Source organism: Xiphophorus maculatus, chromosome 18, assembly GCF_002775205.1.
Source record: "Xiphophorus maculatus strain JP 163 A chromosome 18, X_maculatus-5.0-male, whole genome shotgun sequence".
NCBI lineage: Eukaryota > Metazoa > Chordata > Actinopteri > Cyprinodontiformes > Poeciliidae > Xiphophorus > Xiphophorus maculatus.
Window position 1 is genome coordinate 14,996,150 of NC_036460.1, and position 25,630 is coordinate 15,021,779.

The following is a 25,630-nucleotide window of genomic DNA, read 5'->3' on the forward strand; positions in this document are numbered from 1 at the left end:
AGCATAAGAAAGGAGCCACATGACACTGACTATGCAAAACAGAATGGTCAAAGATTCTTCTTTCTTTTTGTTCAACCCTTATTAAATGTACAACAGTGATTTGTTTTTCCCTCCTTTAGTTATTCGTTCACATTCATTCTCCACTAAATAAATGTACCGGTGCTCAAATTCAAGGCTGACTTTTATTCATGAATAAATTACAATAAATTTGTAATTTATTGTCATTGTTATAATTTTCAATGAAAAAATATTATCTTTAGTAGTTGCAGTAGTAGTAGTAAAGTACATTTGAGAGTTACCAGTCGAAAAGCAATTTAGTTTCATCATATATGCGAGTAATGTGTAAAAAAAAAAAAAAGCAACGCCTGTTATTTAATAATTCAAAATAGCCCAAGTTTAAAAGAACATTCACATTATTATTGAACATTTTTAAAACATTTGTCGGGACTCAGTGAGAAATACACAAAATAAAGTTTTTGTAAAAAAAAAAAAAAGAAAGAAAAAAGAGAGAGTTCTGTGTTCGTGAATGAGAGGCCATCTGCTGTAACCCGGTAGTTATATCAACAGCTTCAAGCGCGTATTAAGTAACCCGGAAGTCACTTCAAACACGCGAGTCAGTCTGTATCGTTGTCGTTACGAAGCTACCGGTGGAGATAAGCGCTGTATTAATTACAAAGACTGACTCAATAGTCTATCAATAATGTAAGTATAATTTATAGCAAGTGGTCTTTAGTAAATTGCTATTGTTTTTCTAAGCATTTGCTATGAGTAGTAACTTCTTGCAACTAGGCTAATGCTAATGAAGTTAGCCTTTTCAGCACAGAGGCTAGTTAGCTCGACTAAATGCTGGTTGTGTTGTTGGATGAGCTAGGTCTTAACTACGTAGCTATTACTGTAAATAAAATTGGTTGATTTTGTACAACAGATTTTATTTCATTATCTTTTTCTCAGATTAAGGTAAAGAGTAAATGTATCTAAATGGAACGATGCATCTCTGTTCAGTCAACCTGTAGTAAGCTCAGTTAATGCTAGAAAGCTACAGGGAATTCATTTTTATTTTTTAGGTTTAAGAGTTAAAACAAACTGCTTTACACAGAAAAGCAACTTAAAAAATAAAATACCGTCAGAAATAAAATTTGTGTACGTTGAACATTAAGAGTTTTATTTTTTTTTAAATAGCCATTTATAAAGCCTATTTTCTGGGATAATGTAAAAAAAAAAAAAAGTTCAGTTAACATTAAAACACGTGAAATGTTGTGATCCCAAATAACAGAAACTGTTTTTCTTTTACAATGAAAGGTACAAAAAACGGTCTTCGATGAAAATGAAGTGTTGGGTAATTCACTCGTAATAGCCAGTCGTGTTTGTTACAGCTCATTTGAGATTGTTTTAATTTATAAATAGCAACTCAGACCGTTGTGCCAAAAAGGGATTATATTCTATTTCAAATTATACATTACAGTTAAATACTGTAATTAAGCATGTGTGCTTGTATCAAATCAGATCATTCAGATGCTCACACTGGACACAAATGACATGGCCCAAAATGCAAACAGTGACATAGTGATGGAAGCACACATGAGAAAGAGAGGGTTGAAGAAAATTTGCAAATATTGCTGCTGATATTTCATAAATATATCATCACAATATCAGATTTTGTAAGATTAGTATCGTAGAGAAGTGTTAGGAATATTTGTTCTGTGTTATATTCTGAATATTGTAAGTGGTGAGAATTTGGAAAATAATACTTAACATTTGTTTATTCGTCCATTTGGATAGAGTTCCACGTCAGCAACAGATACCAAACCCTGACACAGAGCATAGTTCCCAGAATGCTAGAAGTTGCAGAGGTGGAAGCATTGCATTGGCAAACAGGAAAATGTGGATTTTTTATGTCTTCAATATTTTGCAGCCTTATAGTGATCTATGCAAATGACAGTGTATCAATGGTTCATGATATCAAGGTCCTTTTTTCTAGATCCAAAACTAAGATAATAAAAGTTGTAAAATTGTTGTTGGGGCCAAAGGGCCCAGCATGGTCAGGGCGATGTGCCGAAATCAGTTCTGATTCTTGCAGTTACATAGCTGAAAATCGTGTCATTTTGTTTTCAGCCTCATGTCGTCCACTTCTTGTCACATCACCCTGGTGAACTTTTGGTCCCCTCTGCATGCCAAACTACTTTTTGATTGGTCATGGGTGTGTTTACATAGAAAACAACTACTCAACTTCCAGAAGCCTCTTTTTAAACTAGAGAGCTGGATGGATAGTTTTGAGGAGCAATTCTCTGAGGCCATGAGGAAGTACGTACTGTTGGATCAAAACACTTAACTTCCCCAGCTCATTTCTGGTCCGATACAGCGGGCGAACGTCCTACAGACGCATTGTGTTCTTTTTCTTTTGTTTTCCGCTAAAAGAAAATAAAATTAAATGTTTCAACTCATCAGTTACTATTTTCTCCACCTCTGAGTTTGTGGACTTATAATAGATGATGCTCTCTGCCATGACTGCTGTGTTTACTATACTGTTGTAAGCCACATCTATGGCAAAACCCCATGATGTACATACACTGCAGCAGGAGGGTTTCACAGGAACTCTGCTCGGTGTGTCTTGTGGACCTTGAAGGGTGTGTGTGAAAACGTATGTCCTGCAACCACATGACCGTGGTTTGACTTTTCAACTTTGACTCGGCCATGCTGGGCCTTTTAAAGTATGTTCTATTTTACCAAATTAGTTAATCTTGGTGTTTAGGCATTAGGCACATTTAAAAACATGCTGAACGAATATTATATTATAAAATCTATAGGTGTATCAGTTTTTTCCGAAGGTCTACCTGAGAAGCATGACTATACCAAGTTTTCTGAGTTGGTCTGAAATAGTTACTACTGTGTGCTGTCCTATTGCAGGAGTCTGTTAACAAAGCCCAAATCGGAGATGACCCCTGAGGAGCTCCAAAAACGTGAGGAGGAAGAGTTCAACACCGGGCCACTGTCAGTGCTCACCCAGTCGGTGAAGAACAACACTCAGGTCCTCATCAACTGTCGCAACAACAAGAAACTGCTTGGAAGAGTCAAAGCCTTTGACAGGTACCCAGTGACTCACAAAACAGGCCCCAGGGTACATACTGTGTCTGCTTAAAAAGGTTTAAGGATTGTGCAAGAACTGCAGAAGTCTAGGGATAAAGGTGTTTGAGTGTGAAGAAAAAGCTTGTAAACATAAAACCAATTTAAAAAAGGAGGAAAAGCTGCCAGTAAATGGCTGTTGAAGACTTTGTTTTTAACAAGATTATGGAACCTGATTTAATCTCTAGTTTTTTTAGAAGTGCTTGATGTGCAGAATATATATTTATTTTGCTTATTTATCTTTTTTTGAAGAGTACAAATTTGACCCTGGCATGTATATTAATGAGGCTAGCTACTTCTGTGGGAACGTCAATGTGCTATTAACATACTGCTCCTACCTTACAGTTGCTTTAGTACATGGGTGGTGCGTCTTTAATTTTACATCATAGCTCTTTGTGTTTTTCATGCCTATTGGTATTACTTGTAAGTAATGGGAAGGTACAGGAGCCTTCTTCTGCCATTTGATCAGTATTGTGCAGCAACAAACTAAATATCATGCTATTTAGCTGAAGAAAACATCAGACATTGTTGCTTTCTCTGCCCTCTCAGCAAAGAGGCTTTAAACTGTAGGGATTTTATGAATTGAACTTTTTTAGTTTAGCACCATAACCTTCTGAAACCCTCACATACATCACTGGAGTTTAGGTAAATTTGTGATGCGGCAGTGCAAAATAAAATGTTGGGGGGGGGTTTATCCTGCTTAATTTTTGAAGAGGATGTCTTTACACTATGCGTCTACTTTGTCGTTTTAGGCATTGTAACATGGTGCTGGAGAACGTGAAAGAGATGTGGACGGAGGTTCCCAAAAGCGGGAAGGGAAAGAAGAAGTCAAAGCCTGTCAATAAGGACCGCTACATTTCTAAAATGTTCCTCAGAGGAGACTCTGTGATCGTTGTCCTGAGAAATCCTCTCATTACAGGAAAATGAACTTTAAAGGGTTCCACCTGTAGGAAGGTTTTGAAGGCAGGGGCTTGATATATTTTCACCTCTTTTGTTTTTCCTTTTTGATGTTGGATGTTGTGGATACTGTTGAGACAGAAAACCTGTGTTGACATCACTGTGTCTCAAGAGGTTTAGGTGCAGCATGTGCTGATGTGCTGTGCAATTTGTCTTTTTCATTTTGTTAATAAAAATGATAGATAAATGCTGAAGTTGTTGGTGTTTATCTTTTTAGTTGTCTCTCTCCATCAATATGGGTTTATTTAAGTTAGGTTTCACCTTGCTCTTTCAGAGTTCATATCACATAAATGAATTAAAACAATAGCAAAAAGTTATTTTTTCCCCTCCAGGGTTCTTACCCGCCTTCTCCCTCTTTTCTTCCTCTCTCCGCTGACAGCATCTTGGGTGTCAGGCTTGATTTCAGTCTGCAGCGCTCAACATGCGACAAACTGCCGTTTAAAGGCCTGCTGCATTATTGATGAGACCAGATGTGCTGACTGTCACTTCACACCCTCATCTCTCCATTTCAGGCTGTTCCTCTGCCACCCCGGCCCCTTCTGACCACTTTGTTAATTGGCCTAATAGCTCAACAGCTAGTGTCGCTTTACTCCTCTGGCAGTTGGCGTCTAACCTCCACGCTTTGGTGCTCTCAGATTCAGTGGTTGAGTGTAAATAAATAAAGCGCATGTGTATTTTAAACCTTTTGAGCATTGATTGCTGAATTGGTCTTTGTGTTGGCTCTGTTTTATCTGGAGGCCTTTTATTTAGGACCTATATGTGTCCACAATCAGTGTATTTGCTTCTAACAATTACATCATTATGCTTAAGTTTTTTTCAGCTTTTTGCAGATCTTTGACCCGTACATTACTGGGGTGCCCATGAGGTTAGCACCTGTAGAGTGTTTGTGTGTGAGCACCATATCCTAGCTGATTTACAGCATCCAGGTGAGGCCAGCCAGAGGGAGGACTGCATCAGTAGAGCCAGTCTGAGCATTAGATTCAAACGCATTGAACCCACATGACTGTTGAAGTAATGCTCACGGCAAGTCTTTGGCATTTTAGGAGATCATGTAGCATGAGCTGGGAAACAAGTTGTTGCATATGCTGCCCAAGGAAAGTTGGTAAAGTAATGTGGATTTTTCACAAGTATTGTGGAAGCCACAAAAAAAGATATTTATGATCAACAAACATACTCAGAACTGGAGAACTAATGCTGGCTTGATTGTTTTAAGGCCATATATTATACAAAAATTGAGCAAAATGATTCACATCCTGAAACATCCTGAAAAAAATGCTTAACATTTTGGGACTTAGTAGTTTGGGGGAAAATATTTGGGGGGGGTTTAAGTGTCTAGCTAGAAAAATCTGAGTACTTTTAGAATTAAATTTGTCATTCCACATTTAACATTGAGTCAGCTAAAAAGAGAAATCCAAGCCTATTTGCCTTAGAGATATGTTGTTGGAATGTAGACTTAATGAAGGCAAACCACGAGAATGTCAGAACACCTGATACTAAAACATTAGCTGAAAATAAGTCTTAAAATAGACCATCCATCCATCATCTTTCAAGTATTCAAGATTAGGTGGCAGCAGGTCCAGGAGGGAAACCCAGACATAATTTTCTCCAGAGAGACTATAGCTTATATGCAGTTCTTCCAGTAGATTTTTGGGTCTAGTGAGGGCTCTCCTACATTGGGTCTAGAAAACCTGCAAACAGAAGTAGAGAAGGCATCCCCATCCGCCAGTCAAATCATCTCAATCCAATTAGGAGAAACAGCAGCTCTACCTGATGATGGACCTCTTTAACTTGTATATAAGGCTGAGTCCAGCCACCGCTCTGGAAAAATTTCATTTCAGTCATTTATATCCTTGTTCTTGAAATGGAGAGGATCAAAACATAAACTGGACCTGAACAGTGCCCACATTAGTCCAGAAAGGGCCACTTTCCAGCTTCAGTTTAATCAGATGCCTAGTTGCCACCTGTAGAGATGATTTAAAAAAACCGACTCATCCTGATCTTGTGTTTGGTGCTAGCACTAGCTGTAACTTCACCAAATTAGAGAGATCAAGACACCCTCCTGAAGCCATACTTGGAAGAGGAGCAAGCTAGCAAACATCTAGTGGTCAAAGGAGTGACTAGCGAAACTTTAAATAGGCCACTCCAAAACTTTTTCTATTAGCTCTTCAGAGATGGATGTGCTGCTGTGCTTTTTTCTGTAAAGTTTTAGTTTAATACCAGATGTTAGGGGATGCTGATGCGTGATATGATGATGTATTTAGAGATTGCTTAGCCTTCTTTATGTTGTCAGAAAGTTTCTGTGCAAGTGGTTTCTTGGCTCCACAGCCCAAAGAGTAATCAGGCCAGATTGTGAACACTGAAACGAAACTCAGCCTTCTGAAAACATTCATTATTGCAAAAGATGTCCTTTATACTGGTGGAGATGTTAACACTGTTGCCTCACAGTAAGAAGATGCTGAGATGAAATCCCAGTGTGTGATCTTGCTGCATGTTGTATGTATGTTCACTCCACGGGTTCTCTCTGAAGGTAGTTAGACTTCCTTCAAAAAATAGGTATATCAGGTAAATTGGCTTCTCTGCATTTTCCTTAGGAGTGTGTGTATGTTTTTTTTTATGTTTGTCTTTGTGTTGCCCTGCCTTGGACTAGTGACCTGTCCAAGATGTTTCCTGTCTCTCACCCAGTGACTGCTGAAGACATGCACCAGCCCCAGGAGCCTGCATGGATAAGTTGCTATAGATAATAAATCCTTTAACAAAAGGGGAAAATACTTTTTCACACACCTGAATGATCTGCAGAGATATTTTCACTTAAGAAATAAAACCATCATCAAAACTGTTCCCAAAATAGAGGAAATCCATAAGGGATAAAACACTGTTCTTTAGTTGTGTATAATAGCACAAGAACACCTAAAAAGTCTTCTGCTCTTTATGAGAAAATGCTATAAAATGGACTATGTCTTGTTGCACAACGTCTGGGCCTGTGTGTTACTGCTGTTGAGGCACAAGTCCAAAAAACAGATAAAACACAATAAAGAAAAACATGGAAACGAGATCAAAGTAAAGGGTGCATATCGACAACAATCAGAAAACTTAAAAACAAAGGGAACAGGTCTTCAGAAAAATACAAACAACGATAGAGTTGTGTTTTAAATCCTTTTATTTAAATTGATCACTGCTTTATGCATGCGGTCCAAATGTTGGCTGAGCTCAGCCGATGAGTGACTTTATCAAAAACTGGACATCTAAAGGTTGTTTTGGGTCAAATGACACATCTCAACAATGAAACGTGAAGCTTCAGCATCCTGAGACAAAAGCTGGTCGGGTCTATTTGGAGATGCCGGTGATAAAAACAACTTTAGGGACCTAATTTGTTGGGTATCATTGTCCACTTTCCTCAAGTTACCTCACTCATCTCAAAGACACTCAAAGAAGAAGCCGTCATCCCTCCAGATTTTGGGGTGGTGGGTGATCCACAGGCAGGAAGGCAGATGTTTTATTCAGTAGGTAAGCGATAACAGAGGGGAAGTGTGATTATGATAGCGATCGGCTATGCAGCGATACTCATCCCTTCGAGCAACGCGACACCCGGCAGTGCATCGATCGGGCTCCTGTAACCGGAGCAGCCGTCACAGTTTGTTTTCAAGCAGAGCCATGGTCCGGGTGTCAGGGCCGACGGGCCAGGTGGAGGGGCCGGGGGGAGAAGGAGGTGTCAGTTCTGGAAACACAAACACTGTGTTCATTCATCACAATAAAGTGCACAGATGCAGAGCAACAAAGTAAATGACAGGGATCAGGAGTATGAACCCCCAGACCTGGTCTCCCAACAAACACCCCTGCACCTGAGAAAGAAGGTGAAACAAGAATCAGGTCATCTGTCCTTGTCTTGTTGCTGGTCTTATTCTGGCTGTTTGTACAATTAACTTTGCATTACTGATGATATACCAGGCCAAAGACATAATCAGCTAAGGCCCTTGTCTATCTATTAAATCCCAGTTTTTAGGAGAATACATATTTATAGCAAAAACCAAAATTATTCAAGAAAAATTTAAATAGTCATATTTTAGTACAGAATTTGTGTACAGTACATATGGGCTTTACATATAGAAATACTAAATGTGTCTATTCAGTTACCAAGAAATACTGCAGTCAAATATACAGTACATTTCCTCTATTTCTAAGAAATCTTAATCTTTGTCTCAAAATTCAGAATAGCATATCTGCCCAGTGAAATTAGTTGGTTTTGGTCATACATGTCATGCCTGCTAAACCTAAAGAAGCTTTGAAAAAAATACACACTAGATTCCCCAAAGTATTTATAATACGGTATTCAATCTTCATTAATGTTATATTTATTGACTCATACTGTATTTACCTGCATATACTCAAATACACTGTAACTTGGCTAATTTTGTTAATATTCCTTTCATGTCAATATTTATTTTGTTCCATGCAAAATGTTTTATGGGTGAAATACAGTTTCAGATTTCCAATATGAATGTTTGTTTATTCAGTTCTAAATTAGCTAATTTTCCAGACATTTAACCACAGTGTAGTCTTCAACATGCTCTGTTAGGCTGTGGTGCCACCTACTGGAATGTAAATGTAATGTGCGGAGCTCAACGATACTTAACACCCGTCACACCAATCATAGGAAGGAAAAGTAACACTTTCTTTTTTTATTTGCTCTCCTGGCTAATAGATCTTAAGTGGAATACCTCTTACCTCTGTTGTTTTTTATTGTACAGAAATTTGGAGAAAGACTAGGCTACAGAAAAAAGTTCCAATCTTTGAATGTCTCAGTTGCAGGTTACTGAACTATGCTTGATCTAAAAATAAAAAGAATATGGCCTTACTCGAGACCTACCAAGATGTGGCCAGCAAAACTGACAGGCTGGACGAGTCTATCTTAGAGTGTGCCCAATAAAATTGGGCATATTAGCGTGAGTTTATGGATGAGGGGAGCTTTAAACAGTGAAGCAGCCAAGAGCTCCGGAGGAGCTGCAGAGATCCACAGCTCAGGTGTGCCATTGTTGAAATGTAGGAAGGAAAAATCCTATTTGCCACAAGCTGTCTAGAAGATACATCAAATATTTGCAATGACAGGACAGTATATTCTTCAGCAGAGACAGATTGAAGTATAAGTAGAAAAGTATAAGTAGAAAACAATTATGGTAGAACTCTGTATGGAGCTGAGAGACTTAAAATATGACATCTTGCATCATGACAAAGTCTCCTACACATACTGTATAGCCAGAGCTTCAATAACATTTTTAAACAATGACCCAGTAGATCGAAAACCTATTCATGTTTTAGAATAGTCCTGTAAAAGTCCAATTGTGAATCTGGAAATTTGAAAAGTTCAAGGGCTGTTAAAACTTTTGCAAGGAACTGTACTGTCAGGAAAAACTTCTCTTGATTAATGCAGATCCAGACTGAGCTTTGGTTCTTTAATTGAGGTTCAGTTATCTGTATTTCCTTGGTAATACACTGGCTCGGGAACACACTGTACTCTCTCTCTCTAATGTAAATTAAAGTGCAGTTTGTAACAGCCTTTCCAAAAAAATCTGATCAATGAAGGTACAGAGGTCAACTTTAAGAGCCAAGCTTTGATAAATTCTTAATGTACCAGTTTTGATCATGTGGTGACATTCCTCCACATCCTGCAGACGAAACTGACCAACTGACGTCAAATCGTGGAAATAAAACTGTGGCAAAGAGGGAGGAGCTCAGGAGAAACCTCAGCTTACTGTGTGACTGCTTCTCATTCTTTATAGGCCACTTTCTGGGAAGAGAACCAACTTGTTGAGTCTGGGCTACCACAAATCACACAAACACATCCACACATGGGAGCAGAGACTCACACAACTGCTGGGGGTTTGTTTGAAATTCATGGCTCAGCTAACAGGGGACACATGGCTTTTTAAAAAAAATATCAGCAGTTGCTTAAGCTTGTATGTCTTAGAGTGTGCCTGTAGTGAAACTGGGAATATTAGCTTTCAGTTTGTTTGCACATGCCACACACGTAATGCATTCCTTTCACATCCTCTTTTCCACTTCAATTAACATCAGGCATTATCTCAGCACTGAGGACTGGGTCATGAGAGGAATACTATTTTATTCATTGCTGACATCTGTTTTTAACACAACTTAACATATTTAAAAGCCTTTTAATTTTCTTATTTTCTATGTCAAATTGAGATCATGTTTTTCTTCTGCAACTATTCCTACCAGATAGCATTTATGTGGAATATTTAAGATAAACTTGAAGTTACACAAACAGCCAGTAGGGTGATGTGCAGGGTTTATAATGGCAAAGCCTCTCATGTAATGATGCCTTCAGGTGCTATTGGAATATGGGGTGCCCATTCGTGAAGGAATTGTGAGAATTGAGAATGTAGATACTTTGCTTGTGCCATTAATTTAAGGGTACTTCTAATAAAGTAACATTATTATTTACAGAAAGTAAGGATGGTCGACACAGCTATAGTTGACTCAGTGTGAGGTTAAGGTACATAAATATAACCTTTTTAACGACCATTGTTTCATTGAAGCAACGGACTTATACTATAAAATTTAAAACTGTGCTGACCAATAGTTGCCATTTTTGTATGCATAAGACTAATTTCACCACAAATTCTAGAAATCCTGACAATATACAGTATATGCTAAACCAAAAATGTTATATGTCCTCAAGGTTGGAAAACATAAAGAATAACACAGATTAGGAACTGTGCTGTTTTAAGATTTTTATGTGGAAGATATTATTGCTCTCATTTTAAAATACAGTGTTACACACAGCACAAGACATAAGCAAGTTAACCAGCTACTCAAATCCCCAAAACCAATAGGGGGCCCTGAGAGACCACTAGAATTGTCACACAAGTCAAGTTAACAAATGCAAAAACAACTTTAGCAGTGGTCTTCAGCTCTTATCAGATATGGTGTCTAGGCCTGTCACAATAACAAATTTTGCTGGAAGATAAACGATAATAGTGTAATTTTGATACCATTTTCAAGTGATATAATAGTAATGGCATAATAATGAAAGGACACATTCGCAAAGATCATTTAACTTTTATTTCTAACGAGCATTTAACACTGGAACTGGAAGACATTTTAAATATCCAACATAAATAAACAAATGAACAAATAAAAGGAATTATGAAGGCTCTGTAAACAAATCTGTCCTTCCAAAAAATAGCGAGTTGTAGTTGAAACCAGTTCACCAGACTTGAGACTTTTGTTGTTCAGTTTTGTAAAAAGAGAGAGAGAAATGAGAAACACGATAAATCATGTAAATGGAAAATATTGAGCTTGTTTCAATTTATCTTGCAATAAATTGATTTATTGCTTTTTGCGAGAGGCCTAACCGTGCCCCTGGCTGATTCAGTTCTCTGTGGAGTTAAAGTCAGGCACAGTGATGCCATTGCCTTTAAAACAAGTATTTGTAGTTTTGGTAGTGTGGACACAAGTAAAGGCCAGCTAGAAAATGAAATCAGCATCGCTATTAAGTTTAGAGGAGGAAAGCATTGGTTCAGCAAATTCCTGTTAGACGGCTGTGCTGACTTAGGACTTCCTAAAGTACGTTGAACCAAAACCATCAGATGATTTGCTTCCTCGAATCATCACAAAAGATGGAAACGTCACATTGAAACTCAAGCATCTGAGATTCTTATAGAAATTTACCCTGATTGTTGTGGGGGGCGTCACTCAGAGATTTTTCCTTGAATATATTATGCTGTCTTTTCTGTATTAAAAATATATTCACTGGCTTTACGTAATATTCTTATTTTCTGAAAAAACGTGTGTTTTTTTTAGATGTAAGTCATACAGAAGGTACACATACACGTGTGTATAAATCAATGAGTTTCACTTTTTTATTTGAATTGCTGAAATAACTTATTACTTCGATGGCATTCTAGTTTAGTTAGCTGCACCTGCATTAGCACATCAAATTGATTTTAAAGACGACTCAGATCTACCAAACTGACTAAAACCCAGTTTAAATTCGTGATTCGTGAAAAGGAATTTTACGAAGCACACTTGAATGCGTCCTGGGATTACTTTGAAGCTGGCGGGTTGGGCCAGACTCCCGTGAATTCACACGGCAGGGCCGTGACCCGACAGCGCCGCGGACTGAACGAAAGAGAGCCCCGCGGAGGTATATCATTTCAGCCTTTCTTAGCGCAGCTGCAAACGTAAAAACACCTGAAAGTGGGGAAAAGAGGAAGTGAAGCTTTCTGGGCAGCCTCTATTTTCTCAGCTTCACTTCTTTTTTTTTCGTAGAAACCCACTGTGGGAGAGTTATTGGAGTTGACAAGCCCGCTTCACTACTGTATCTACCCCCCTCGTCTTCCTCCACCTCTTCCTCCTCCTCCTTCTCCTTCTCTCCCGCTCCACAGAACCAGGAAATCGTCGAGGTGTGCTCCTTTATCCCACTACCCTGTTTGCGGCTTTAGATGTGCTGTTTCCCCCACCCCCTCCTCCTCTCCGCTTTTGGACGGTGTAGTTTTTATTTCATCGCGGTGACTCTGTAAACACCGGGCTTCACCGCTGAAGTCATCCGAAGTTGCCTTCGAGGAGAGGAGCTCCACTCTGGCCGAACAATGAGGTGCGTAAAGCGGCTCGGATCCCTTCATGTTTCATTGTGTTTCCAGCCGAGCATTTTTTTTAAATGTTTCTGTTGCTAGTTTTCTCATGGGCTGCTGGCTAAAGAGTCTGAGCTGCTTGTTTAATCTCGACAGCAGTGCTTTGTAACGCGTTAAAATTCCAGTTTCTCATTCAGAAACACACAGCTGGGCTTTGGGTTGTTTTTGTTCGCAGCTAAAACTGTGCAGGAAGTTTTTTTTTTGTGTGTGTGTGACCGAGTAACTTTCTTGAGACTTCAGCTTTCTACCTGTTCAAAGTCTTTGGGTTGAGATTAAGCAGTTTGATTCACATCAACACGTTTTAGTTTTATTATTATTATTTTGTAGATTACTTATAACGCTAAGATTTTAAACATCTTCATGTGCAAAAAAAATCTACTGTGGTCAGTCTAATTTATAAGGCATAAAAAAAGGATTCGGTGGCCAGCTAAGATCCAAAGCAGGGGGCGCGCTTATTGAGCGGCAGATTGGTCACTTTCTTGTGGCCAATCTGCAGCTTGTGCTGTTTATATCATCATCATCATCATCATCATCATGCATTCCATAGACACACATTAAAGCTACCCCCCCGCCCCCCCCGGCTGCAGTTTGCCTCCGTGTGGGAGAGCAGAGTTTAGCACCATGAACAAGACCCACAGGCACACAGCTCATGTCCACAAATTCCATGTCCTGTCACAGCCTGCGCCTGCTGGCAATTACAAGCTTGGAAGTCTCTACTCATGTGCTGGAGTTGCTCTGATCTCACATTTAAACACCACTAGTACTTAGTTTAGTGTGAAGTTGTTGGGTTTTTTTTTGTTTTGTTTTGTTTTTATTATCTTTTCAAAGTGCATGTCCTTGAGAGTTACACTGAGGAACTGGAGTCTGGTAGGAATAACCTGAGTGACCAGTTTTCTTTTTTTTTTTTTTTTTTTTTTTTAGATTTTTTTGTGTGTCTTCAGCCTTTCACAGTGCCCCATCTGTAACAATATATCTCATGGGTTGGTCCTGGGTTTTCTATTTGTTTTGCTGATCACAGTGGAAATGCCCAGTCAACCTAAGACTTGAGATTATTTGTTATAACAATGTTCTATTCTGTTCATATGTTTAGCCACATCTTTGATCAACAAAACAATGCAGACTAATTAGTTGTTAAATTTGGTAGCAGTTCTCAACTGTTTTATGTGCAAAATATGCTGTTTTGCAGTTCTGCTATTTTTAGAATAACACAAATATAACAGGCTGGTATTTGCCTGGTAATTAGCTGGACTATCAGGCTGCTCAAACAGGTTTAAAAGGTGCAGGTATTCTTTTTTCTGTTTTCAGCTTAAACACTTTGTGTGTTTTACACAACCAGAAGTATTTCCAAATGGCCCAATATGTTTTTGTTGTATGTGAGAGAGAAAAGTATATCAGCGTTTTTTCTGCCAGCTGATGCCAGTGTACAGCAACATGTGAGAGAAGGGAAGCACTTGAACATGTCCTTTGGTGTCTCAGAAAAAATGACTCCAATTTGTAGGAACAAAATTATGCAACATTTTAGGCACATAAAACTGTATCTGTTCAAAACATTCCTAAACCTTGATAGTGACAACAGGTCCAGGGCAGTCTTTCTACTTCTCTCTGGGATCTCAGATTGAACACTGGCGCGACCTGAAATCCTTGCACCGAGTTGCAACAGATGTGCACATTTAACATGGCTCTTGCTTAAAATAATGCACAGTGATAATTATGTGTGCCTAAGTTACATAATAACCCTGGCATTCTGAAATGCTGGAACCTTGCATGACGCAGACGTCATGGCTCTGGAGACACAACCACACAATGCGACAGCACGCTGTTCTGCCCGAGCAGTGTGTAATAAAGTTATTAACCATGGTGCAATAAGATAAGCTAACTGCACGATTGTTGAGTTGCTCTTCTGCAGTTAGAAGGGCACAAAGAGGGTGGGGGGTAGTACTTCCCCAACCATAAAACATACCTGTGACTTTACCACACATGTCAGACATATTTGCTAACCCGAAGCCTCCTTAACGTCACGTTAGGAACTTCCTGTTTAGGTTGGTGAAGGGAGCTCTTCCTCTAAATGACTACGGCTTTGACTGACCCCCCGCTGCGGCCAAAGGGGTTCATGTCACCTTGCATAATGGGTAATGACTGGTATGCAGCTCCGCTTGTGCTCATTGTGGCTCTGGAATGTAAATGTTGACACAGAAGTGCAGGCAGTTGATCAATAGTTCAACTACTGACCCAGTTCTGAAACTGGTTCTGATCACCCTGAGCAACTTGGTTCACTGTTATCAGATTTAGAAGTGTTTGTTGTTGTTATCTTTGCATTATTGTCTCAGTGAACAATAACTCCTCTGTTCAGATCATTGCATCAGCCTTTCAGATTCCTTTCCTGGAGGCTAGGTGGCCCAGGAAGTGCATCAATTTGCATCGTGATTCACTCTTATTGTCAGAGAGGTGACTCTCCTCTCCCACGCTGACTCTGTGGATTGGTCTCTGACTGAAAAGTGCTGTCCCGTCTGACACCATCCCCACGTCTGCCTCGGGCTCAAGAAATAATACACAGAAACAGGTGTAATGCATCTGCTTAACCCACTGTTTTTCTGTCTGCTGAGCATCCTGTAGTTTGTTCAGTAGCTCTGCATGAGTGGAAGTGATTCCAGAGCGGACTCCTTGTCTGCTCCCTTGCAAGAGCCTGATATTGATCAGTCTTAAAAGCAGCGAGGAGGAGACTACCCCCCTACACTCCCTTTCAACCCCACCCTCTGCCCTGCCCCGTTGTTTCTTTTATGTCTCAACACCACATTTCTCTCCTTTGGCATCAGCTAGATAGGAATGCGGTTGAAACTGTGACCTTATCGGAGTCGCTGTAATCTTCTTCCGCTTCTTCTTGAGCCCATGTCCCAACAGGCCACTAGCTGTTATTTAAGAAATGCACCAGCGTTATTGCATTTATGCCTTTGTAAGGACGCTGAGATGCAACTCCTTAGGGTTGCAACAGCAGCATGTTCTTCCTGCACTGTTGTGTAATGTTTTGGTGTTGGTATTTCAAGTCTCCACTTGTTTGCCTCATGCATTGAACAGTCAGATTGTTTTCTTTGATGTAAGCAGCACAAGCAAATTTCAGCCTGTCTGACGTCTGTTGTTCTTTTCATTTATTACCATAGTTGGTCAAAATTGCTGATTTTTGGGGAGAACATGTCTTTGCCAAGGACACCACCCACTTTGGGTTGTTCTGCAAAGCCCCGATTTACCATCAGTCACTGTCTTTAGCCGAATCTCTGTTAATGCACAAAGAGAATTTGTAAAAAAAAAAAAAAAAAAAAAATAATTGTTAGATCTTTCACATTTCTTTTTTGCCAAGCACTTTTTAATATGCCGCACCCCAGCAGCAATACCAATTTGAGGTAATTGGGGTGTGCTTGTGGGAATTCTTATCCATTATGAAAAAAAAAAAAGAATAATGGTTTCATTTCATGCATCATAAAGGAGCTGCATGTTGATATATACTTCAAAAGACCCCCTCAGTGTGTTGTTGTACAGTTGGTGTGACAGTGTGTCTAAAGGATCACCCTGCATGCACACACAGTTATTTGAAATGGTCCTGACATGAGTGTTTGTTTCCCACAATGCCCAATCACCACTACCCCCTTCTCTGAAACAATTCACCCCTCTTGGCCCTCCCACCTCTCATACTCATAAATAGGCCATTATACTGCCCTGCTTCTTGGATTAGGCGCTTTGCTACACAAGTTTCTCCATATACAAAATCCTCCATTGTCTGCTTTGTAACAAAGCCATTTTCCTTGGTGGAAGCCACTGTTTTGGTTTTGGGGTTGTGCCTTTAGGCTGCTGCTTTTACTTTTCATATCTATTATATTTATTCTTTAATATATTTTTATTACTTTATAGTTTAAATAAACAGTTAATTGTATTGTAGGCGCTTGCCAGTATGAAATGCTTGTCTATTCACTTAGTTTTAAAACCTTAATATTAGATGCAGTAAGCAAATATTCGTACAGTCCTGTTAAACCAAAGCATTAGAAAGACAACCACCATTAAATAAATTATCATAGTTGGTACTTTGTCTAAAGCCCTGCAAGTAAGCTGTAGGATTTGTGTAAAGTAGTTTAGTACCTGATGGAAAAGTCCATTCTGCTACAGATGTAAATGGAAAGTAAACATTTCAATAGAGTAACTGATTCCCATGCACACATTTGCATGGCCACAAAAGGAAATCACATTTTTGTTATTCAGTTTCAAATCCAGTTGTGCTTTTTATCTCTTGCCTAATCCAAATCAAAGTAGGGGCTGCAAAACGGATGACTTTACTCTAAAGTTGATAATATTTTTTACATGTAGGACATTTAAAACAAGAAGTAAGCATACTTTAACACTGTATCCTAAAATGTAAAATAACCAGCAGAAAGTTAGGTTTTTAATGCGGCGTTAAATAACTACTTTATACCTTTTTATAACTTAATATTTCAAGAGCTGTATGTGCTACATTTTGCAAAAAAAATTATACTCATTTAGCTTTCTTACATTTTGAAACACTTAAACCACAAACTCAGAAGTGTTTTATGTGATAGACCAACATACAGTCTTACAGAAGTGGAAGGAAAATGATACACCATTTACAAAGTTGTTTACAGATAAAAAGTGAAATGTGCATTTGTATTCATTTCTGTAAACTCTAACATGTTGAGTATATCCAGAAAAAAACACTGGGTATGTTGCCCTGCGTTTCTCTCACTTTCATGTAAACTCAAATAGCTTTTTTCTTTCTTTTTTTTTTTTTGACGTGATAGCCAAATACTTGCAGAAACATGAGTTCTGCAAACTCAGGTTTGGTGTTTCTTTATTTTATCAAATTCAGGTCAGAATGACGGTCACTAATGTAGTTTATCTTCTATTGTTGAGGCCTATTTTAGAGTTGGCATGTGTCTGGTTTGGTTCCAGCTGTCTGCCAAGTACATAAAATCCAAAAAGTGACCAAATGCCCTCTGCAGGTCAGCCGGTTTTTACCCCCTTTACTACACAAGTTTCTCACATTAGTTCCTTACAAAATTAATTATGAGGAAGTAATATCTTAATTATCAAACCACTGTTATTATTAAGAGAACAACATAATGCGTTATTGTCTTTAGTGTTTTTTAAACTTCTTGAAAGGAATGAGTTTTAAAAGTTTTGTTTCTATAATTTTGCCAGCGTGACATTTGACAACATAAAAACTTCTCGACTCAAGTTTTCCAGTTATGTAAATAGCGTTACAACTATTGGTATTTGTAAAATTTGGTTTATCTAAAAGCTTTTAGGTGAGTAAAATGGAATAAATCAGAGCATTATTTTAAGTTCATTACCATTAAAGTTCCATTTATAAATGTCATCATTTTGACTTCAGTGGCAGGACAGTTTTACTACCTAACATTTTTGAGGTTCCAAAACATTAAAATAAATTTGATTTGGAATGTATTAAAATATCCTAGGTATATATATTTATATATAGATGTAATAGAAAATAATTACATGTGCTAGGAATCGATTAAATTATTCAGCATTTATTTATATAATGGACATATCATGCCAATCCTTAAGCAACCTCTGACCAGAACTGATGTGATCCAGTATTCAGCTGCTGCTTCTTAGATCCTGGATGAAATGCCCTTTTCCTGCCATTGATCTCTTTTCACTGTGGAAAGTCTTATCACCTTTTAAACATCAACTCTTAAGCAGGTCCTGAGTCACTGTTGTTGCAAATTAATTTTACTAAAATTAACTGAGGAGAACACGTTTTATCAACTGACACTATACTGTTGAAGTAGCGACAGAACTGAACTGGTGTGACATTTGAGGTGGCATATAAAGCACAGCATTTCAAAGATGACTATAGTCGCCCACATGATTCCACTACGTCGTCTTGTTTTGTGTCTGCACAAAGTAAACCAGTGCAGCATGGTGTTTCGAGTGCATTACTACCGGAAAAGGGCATCAGAAAGACTTCTTCTTTTTTTTTACCAAGTTGAAACAAACGTGTGAAAAAGGTTTCTGTTCCTTAAAATGAATCTCACACTCACATGTGTTAAGATAAGCCCTGTGTTGGGACATTTGAAGAAGCAGTTTACTGTAGGATAATAGAAAAATGGGATAGTCTTGCTGAATATTGTGATAAATATTTATAGCACTAAACAAATTAATACTGATGTCTTTAAACTTATGGTTTATAGCAAACATTGACCCCAGGTAAGGATCCAGCTGCCTGAAACAAGGAAATAAAATTCACTATTTCCAGTCTAGATGTGTGTTGCTTATATAAGTCAACACTTATTGCAGTCTAGGCAGTTCTTCATAATAGTCATATTGTGTCGTGAATAGCGATAACAATACATTTGTTAAAGATGGTGTCACCTTGCATAATTCCACATAAATTTTGGTAGGCCCTTTAAGTTTCTATTGAGTAGTAGCTAAAGTCCACATTCACTTAAAACATGGAATATATTAGACAGGGAACAATATGCTCCTTTTTTAATTTACAGTAAGGACCACTTCGATTAAATATTTGAGAGGGTGTTGCATTCAGACTCCATATACCAATATCATGTTTGGCCAGTTGAAAGGAGTGACGTGTTTTTATTGTATAAAAACGGAGTGAAATTGAACAGAGTATCATCGCGTGAAGATAACTGCAGATATCTGAACCTTCCCCGCTGCAGATAAATTAGAGGAACATTATCTTCTGGGTTTGACTGAGTCTGTCTCTGACGTTGCAGTGAAACGAAAGCTTAACTATGGGGATGGACGTTCTGTATGGTCAGCACTGCTAATGGATATAAAGATCCAGAGGGTTCATCTGGGGTCTACTGCTTAATGGAACATAATGGAACCCAGTTAGTATAGAAACAGCTTTATGCTGCCAGCCATTGTTAACATTCCTATCACTCAAGTCCTTAGATCATAGTCTTTCTTATCTGGGAAGATGGTGATTGCTGATGGACAGAGGCTGCATCAGAAAGAGCAGACTCAGAGGAAGCCTTGAGCTTGCTTTAGGCTCTGCTGCTGGCTTTCTTTGAGACTTTGACCTAGTGTTGACTAAAGGTTTATTGCCACACGGGAAAGGACATGCTTAACACAGGCCTGTCTGTTTACTTGTTCTGTTAAAAGATGAGCTATTTCTGCATGTGGACATTATATTGGTGCATCGACTCTGATATAAATAATCTTGTGTACTGACACTTTCTCTTAGAGGATATTTATGTTTTCCACACAAACATTTTTGACTAGTGATACTTTTTAAACTTTAGTTGATGACTGGTTACAAGTGTCAAGTGTACAAAGGTCTTAAAAGGTTTGGTGCAAAGCCAATAGAACTTTTTGTAATGCTGTTTCTGTGCTCTAAAGTCCACACAATGTACAAGAAAGTGTTGAAGTTAGAGAAGTTCATTCTAGTATTATGAAACATATGTTAAAGCAGTCTCAGCCCTTCTCTACCCGTTGCTGCACATTGCCTGTCAGCTGACTAAACAAAGGCTGTTTTACACTAACTGTTTTACATGGACAGTTATTGCTTGCACCACCCACCTCTTATTAATTAGGGCACAGAACACCAGGAATTTGGATACTATTCACTTACTTTATCATTACACAACGCTCCCGACATTCTCTGTGAACTTTAGCTTCTTAACCCCTAAAAAATATACCTCGACTGTTGGCCTTCTGGCTTCAGGGCAGTTAGTCCAACCAACTGGCCAAATATATTATCAATACAGTGTGAGAATTCACAAACTTGAAATCCTAGCAAACATTGCTTCCAAGTAGTCATTTCTACTTGGAAGAAGTAGAAATGACTACTGTGGACTACTGTGACTACTGTGGACTGTGTGTTTTCAAACCACAGTTCACAAATTAGCTAACTAGCTGTGAAGAGGCTGCCTTCAAATGAAAGCAATCAGATGGTATTATACATTTTTCTTTGGATTTTGTGTTACCAATGTCATTTTTAGTCTGGGTTAGCGTACAGTTAGAATCTCATTGGCCAATGCCCAATTTCCGGCTTCAAAAAACTAACCAGGGTTGTGATAGTTGACTATAATGTGGCCAACATCAACATTCTCAGACCCCCATGTTTGCAGGAAGCATGATTAAGCAGGAAAAGGGATCTTCTTTACTCATTCAGTGGAAAGGGAAGGGGCGTACAAGTCAGGGCAGCCTAAAACTGGGAGTTTTCTCCTGTTGATTCTTTTCTAAGAGGGAGCTCTCCTCCTCCTTGGCCTGGGTCGGGGAGGATGTGCTCCGACCTGTAAAAGGAATTGAGTTCAGTGCAGAGGACAGAGGTAACTTCATTCCAAATATGGGCATTGAGAGTGCCAGTTCTATTGCTTTCTCCCCCCCCTTCATTCCACACAGCCTTGGATGCATCAGAAGCAGGAAGGAATTCATCTCTGCTCTTCAAGTGGCCAAGCAAAAAAACAACTTGATGATTTTGGCAAAAAAAACTCCTTTCTGTGTCATGAATGATGAGTCAGCATTCAGGAAATGCTTTAAGGTTGTTTTATTTTTTTAATCAGGAAGGTCAAAAACATCTGATTTTCATTCACATATTTACAGTTTATGAATAGCTGAGTGCCTGTCTGTTTTGTGTCGTTGATTCAGTAGCTTATTGTGAAAGTGTGCTTGTGTTAATTTTGCAGCAAGTTGTCACATGTGTGAGATGACACAGACATTGGGAAAATAGCACAACAGACTGAGACACCCTTTACTGTTGATACTATTTAAAGTTCAGAGATCTGTATGTTTTAAAAACCGTTAGCCTGCTCTAAGACGGCTGGATAGTGCCCAGAAATGACTTCCTTGTGTTTAAATGAGATTCTTACTAAGGGTTATTGCAAAAACGGCTGACTTCATCATCAGACAAGTGAGTTCCAATGTACTGTCACTTTTCATTTTTAAACAGATGAATAAACATAACAAAAAAACACCACCCTTCCTGTTTCTTTATAAAAAAAGAGACAAGTGTAGTCTATTAAATTTCCAGTTCTCTTGTTACTTGTATGTAGTGATTTGTGAATCTGATTAAAAGACCATACGCTGCATTGGGGGAAGTTTGTTCAATGTTTGTGCATTTAGCCATAAACAGCTGTACATTGCAGTTTAGAAACTAATCTCACAGCCCAGAGTCAATGAATATATATGCATAGGGGACTGGCAGCAGAAAACGTGGCCTGAAGGGGACTTGAGCATGACGTAATGTCTGATGAATCAGCCTAGAATCAACCGGTGTTTGTATGCGACTTCTTCACCCAAATCAGCATCAGAGCACAAGAACTTCACCATTGAGATGGTTTACAGTTAAAATGCTGCTTCTGTACCCCCCATTATTACTCACATGTTATGGTGTTGTTTCTTCCAACAAATTTCATTCTGTATTTTCTGAAGGCTTCATATTGGACCCTGTTTCAATTGATTGCTGTCCTGATTTCATGTAAACCAGCCAGCTGACTGAAAGATGGGACTTGACAACTGAATAAACAAAATACCTGAGTTGACCTTGCTGATGGAAATTATAAGCAGGAGTCAGCATCTGATTTTATAATGTAGCTTTTAAGGAATCTGTAAAAAGTATAAAAAATTTTTTTTTACAGATTTAAGTAATCCACACTAACTATCTTTAGTCAAACGTCAAACCGATGCTGAATTGTTCAACCCTAGAGCTCACTCCAATGCACTCCTCATTGCCAAACTTTCTTTTGTTTTTCTTTCACTGTCACAATGTTCCCCAATGATAATGATTGTGATTTGATCAATTTTACAGTTCTACAATATACCTTTTGTTATAATTTTAAGAGTAGAATTATCCACTTAATTAATTGGTTGTAGTTTTTAACCTTGTCCCAATCTTAGGTGGTCTATAACAGTAAGATTGTTTTTAAATTTTAATTCAGGGTGGAATTATCCAGTTTCACCAATTTAAGTATTTCAGATTTTGGGCTTATTTGATGGCTAAATAATGCTCAAACATTGATCTACTAAAGTAATTTTAAAGTTTTTTAGGATGCATGTTTTTTATGGCATTACTTGAATTAACTGTGGAAATTTCCATGTTAACATAGAGACCTCGAGAAAGTGTTGCAAGACATGTAAAAGTGCTGAGAACAGAAGGTTACTTCTTGGAAACCAGAGGTGGATTAAAATAATCTTTGACTAACCGCAACAGTCTTGACAGATTAGTCGACCACCAAAATAATTTGTTGCATCCTTAACCGTGACCTCAGTTTCATACCAAGACAAGTACATCTTATTTTCTATAGTAGTATATGCACAGTTGCAATGTAGGGATTCTGCATTTATTGTAATACGACCAAAAAGGAAACATTTTCTTTGCTTGCATGGTCTAGACTTTACTCAAATGAGTATTTGTGTGCTGTGAAGTGCTGGGTTTTCCAAGTTACTTCTTTTAGTAAAGCACTTCCCTGTCTCACTTCTCTTTACACTCAAGATTCTGCCTCAAATGTGACCGAACCAGGGTCACCTGCTGGCAGCCCTCCAGGTGCTGTGGTGAAAAGCGAAAGCGCCTTTCCTCACATAAACATGAATGAATGCTCAGAGTAAACTTCACTATATTATCAGCTTAAGGGCTGCTGGGTTTAATTCTCAAATCACCTGTTCGTCTTCCCAGCCTATTAATACATATGAGGCATGACTATCAATTCAGGAAAAGTTCATAGTCTAGGTTTAACAGCCACCAGGATGAAGAGGAAGTATCCTCATAGTTTCCAGACTTGTTGTCTGTCTTTACTTTGGGTTGTCCGATACTTTGCCAAGGAACAATGGATCACTGTTTCTCATGGAAGGTGCACCACAGCCATCCAAGATCTACCCATTTAAATGCTTCATTTCTTTTGCATCTACTTTTCTTCTGAGTTGTGTTTGAATCAATAACCAGAGCTGTGAAAACACACAAAGTTGATGGGGGACTCGTTCTGCTTCTTGTTTGATTCACCTTGGCTGTCTGTTGGGCAAAACCTTATGAAGAAAATCTGAACAAAATTAAGATGAAAATAAGTCCCCTGTAGCCCAAAACCTGGCATGATGGTAGCAGCATAATGCTGCCACTACCATGCTTCACAGTGGGGATATGCAGAGTGTTTCTGCCAGATCCGTCGTTTCACATGTAGGTCAAAAAGCTCACAGTTAGAACGTGTTCTTTTTAGATCAAGCACATTTTTTCCAGTATTACTTGAGTCAAAATGCTATGAGAACTTCTTACCAGTTTATTTCAACAATCCCTTTTTTTCTTACTGTAAGGCCAGGTGTGAGGGGCCCATGACTGATAGTTTGTGTGTAAATTTTCCTACATAAGCTGTGAACTTTTGCAGCTCCTCCAGAGTTCTCTAACGCTCTCTTTGCCCAGCCTGTCAGCTGAACCAGACAGACATGCTTCGGTAGGTCATGCCTACAGCTGTACAATATCGGTAAACAAAAGTGCAAAAGTATTTTTGCTCAGGTTTTTAAATGGCCTGAAACTGTTTTATTTTTAAGAGGTTAAAAAGGGCAGAGGGAGCATCAGGTAAGAGGAGTTAGAAAAGAGCCACTGGGCCTGACTGTACTTGTCAGCTCATTTGGAGAAAAGCTCTGACAGCAGAGCCTTATACAGACATTTTCTACAGGGCACGTGTTCTAGCCGCACGCAGGGGTTTCCTGTTAACCCCTCGTTAACTGAAGAGACTCACTATGGACTACAACTTGCTTAAATTCATACTATTTTTTTAAAAAATAAAGCCTGTTTTTATTATTAGCCTTAATAGCTGGTGCCTGAGATCTCTTCTGGGCCATCAGTCTGACCACTCTCTGTGCCTATGAGAAATTGTCTTGAGTCAACTGGTCACAGCTGCCCTCAGTCTTGGCTTAAGGAAGTACAAAAAATAGCCTGTTTATCACTTTGCCTGTGGTGATTTATTCCACTGGCCCCCCTGCAGCCGGTCATACAGAGTCAACAAAGTCAGCACGGACATGTTGGCAGGATGACAGGTGTGAGAGTGTGTGCAAGTTCATGTCTTCATGCACTAGTGCCACTTAGCCTTTTAGAGTCTCAGTGTCCTTAGTTGTATCAATAATGCAGCTGGCTACTCAGTCTCGCTCCTGAGCCTGTGCTTTCTCTGCCATTAAATATGCATCTGTTTCCCAGTCCAGTGTCTCTGTCCCCTCCCAATTCCCATACACACTCTCTGCCATTCCAACACAACAACATGCTGGATGTAACAGAGTCCAGAGGAAATTACAGTTTGGCTATATGTTTGATGTATGTTTTATTCAGCAAAAGTTTTTCTATTTTAAAATCTTCCTGTCAGGTGGATGAAATGCTCTCTGCTGATCGATTCAAAATCCTAGAAACATCTTGGATAGTTTTTAAGTTTTTCAACCATTTTTCATACCTTCCTTTGAAAGAATGTTTTCTTTTTAATAACATGGCAATAATTGAATAATAATAAAGATAAAAAATAATTCAAGGCTAATTTCCAAATGGATTGCAATTGATTTCTCTCATTCCCTGGTCACCAGTAAAGCAAATATCCTATCCCACAATGTGAACAAACAAGTCAGCAACCTGTGCTGATTTATATTAATATTTCCATGTTTAAAAACCTAGATTCATTACCTGAGCACTGTCAATCAGGTTACAAAAAGGTCACGCAGTGTCAACAAAGCGGAAGCGATTTCCTTCAGACATGTCGACTGAAAGACGGAAGAGCTTTTGGTACGCATTATCATATTATTTACTGGTGCATCCAACTTGACGAAGTAAGATTTGCAGCAATCTTGACTGCAGATTCTCATGATGATACACCAGCCTGAATCTAGAAAGGATGTGGATGTGGTCGAGACAGTGTGAGATTTCATAGCTGTATGCAAGGTGGTATATT

At 38.7% G+C, this 25,630-nt stretch overlaps 2 protein-coding genes across 4 annotated transcripts in view; both read left to right on the forward strand.

The window, feature by feature from the left end:
* The first annotated feature begins 576 nt into the window (after positions 1-576).
* Positions 577-4,271, forward strand: snrpd2 (small nuclear ribonucleoprotein D2 polypeptide). The gene is made up of 3 exons (XM_005808288.3): positions 577-702; positions 2,905-3,084; positions 3,873-4,271. Coding segments are annotated over exons 1-3 (357 nt in total). The 5' UTR covers positions 577-700; the 3' UTR covers positions 4,048-4,271.
* Positions 4,272-12,156: 7,885 nt separating this feature from the next.
* Positions 12,157-25,630, forward strand: part of vasp (vasodilator stimulated phosphoprotein) — a 31,727-nt gene continuing 18,253 nt past the window's right edge. The window contains exons 1-2 of one of the 3 annotated variants that reach the window (XM_023351935.1): positions 12,157-12,238; positions 12,480-12,688. In XM_023351935.1, coding sequence (XP_023207703.1) covers positions 12,684-12,688 — 5 coding nt within the window. In that variant the 5' untranslated portion in view covers positions 12,157-12,238; positions 12,480-12,683. Of the gene's footprint in view, positions 12,239-12,265; positions 12,689-25,630 lie in introns of those variants that run through there. The other 2 variants (XM_023351936.1, XM_023351934.1) reach the window with 2 other exon arrangements.

Coding starts and splice junctions, on each gene's coding strand:
- snrpd2 (XM_005808288.3), top strand. Junction 3,085..3,872: donor AGAGTCAAAGCCTTTGACAG/GTACCCAGTGAC, acceptor TTGTCGTTTTAG/GCATTGTAACATGGTGCTGG.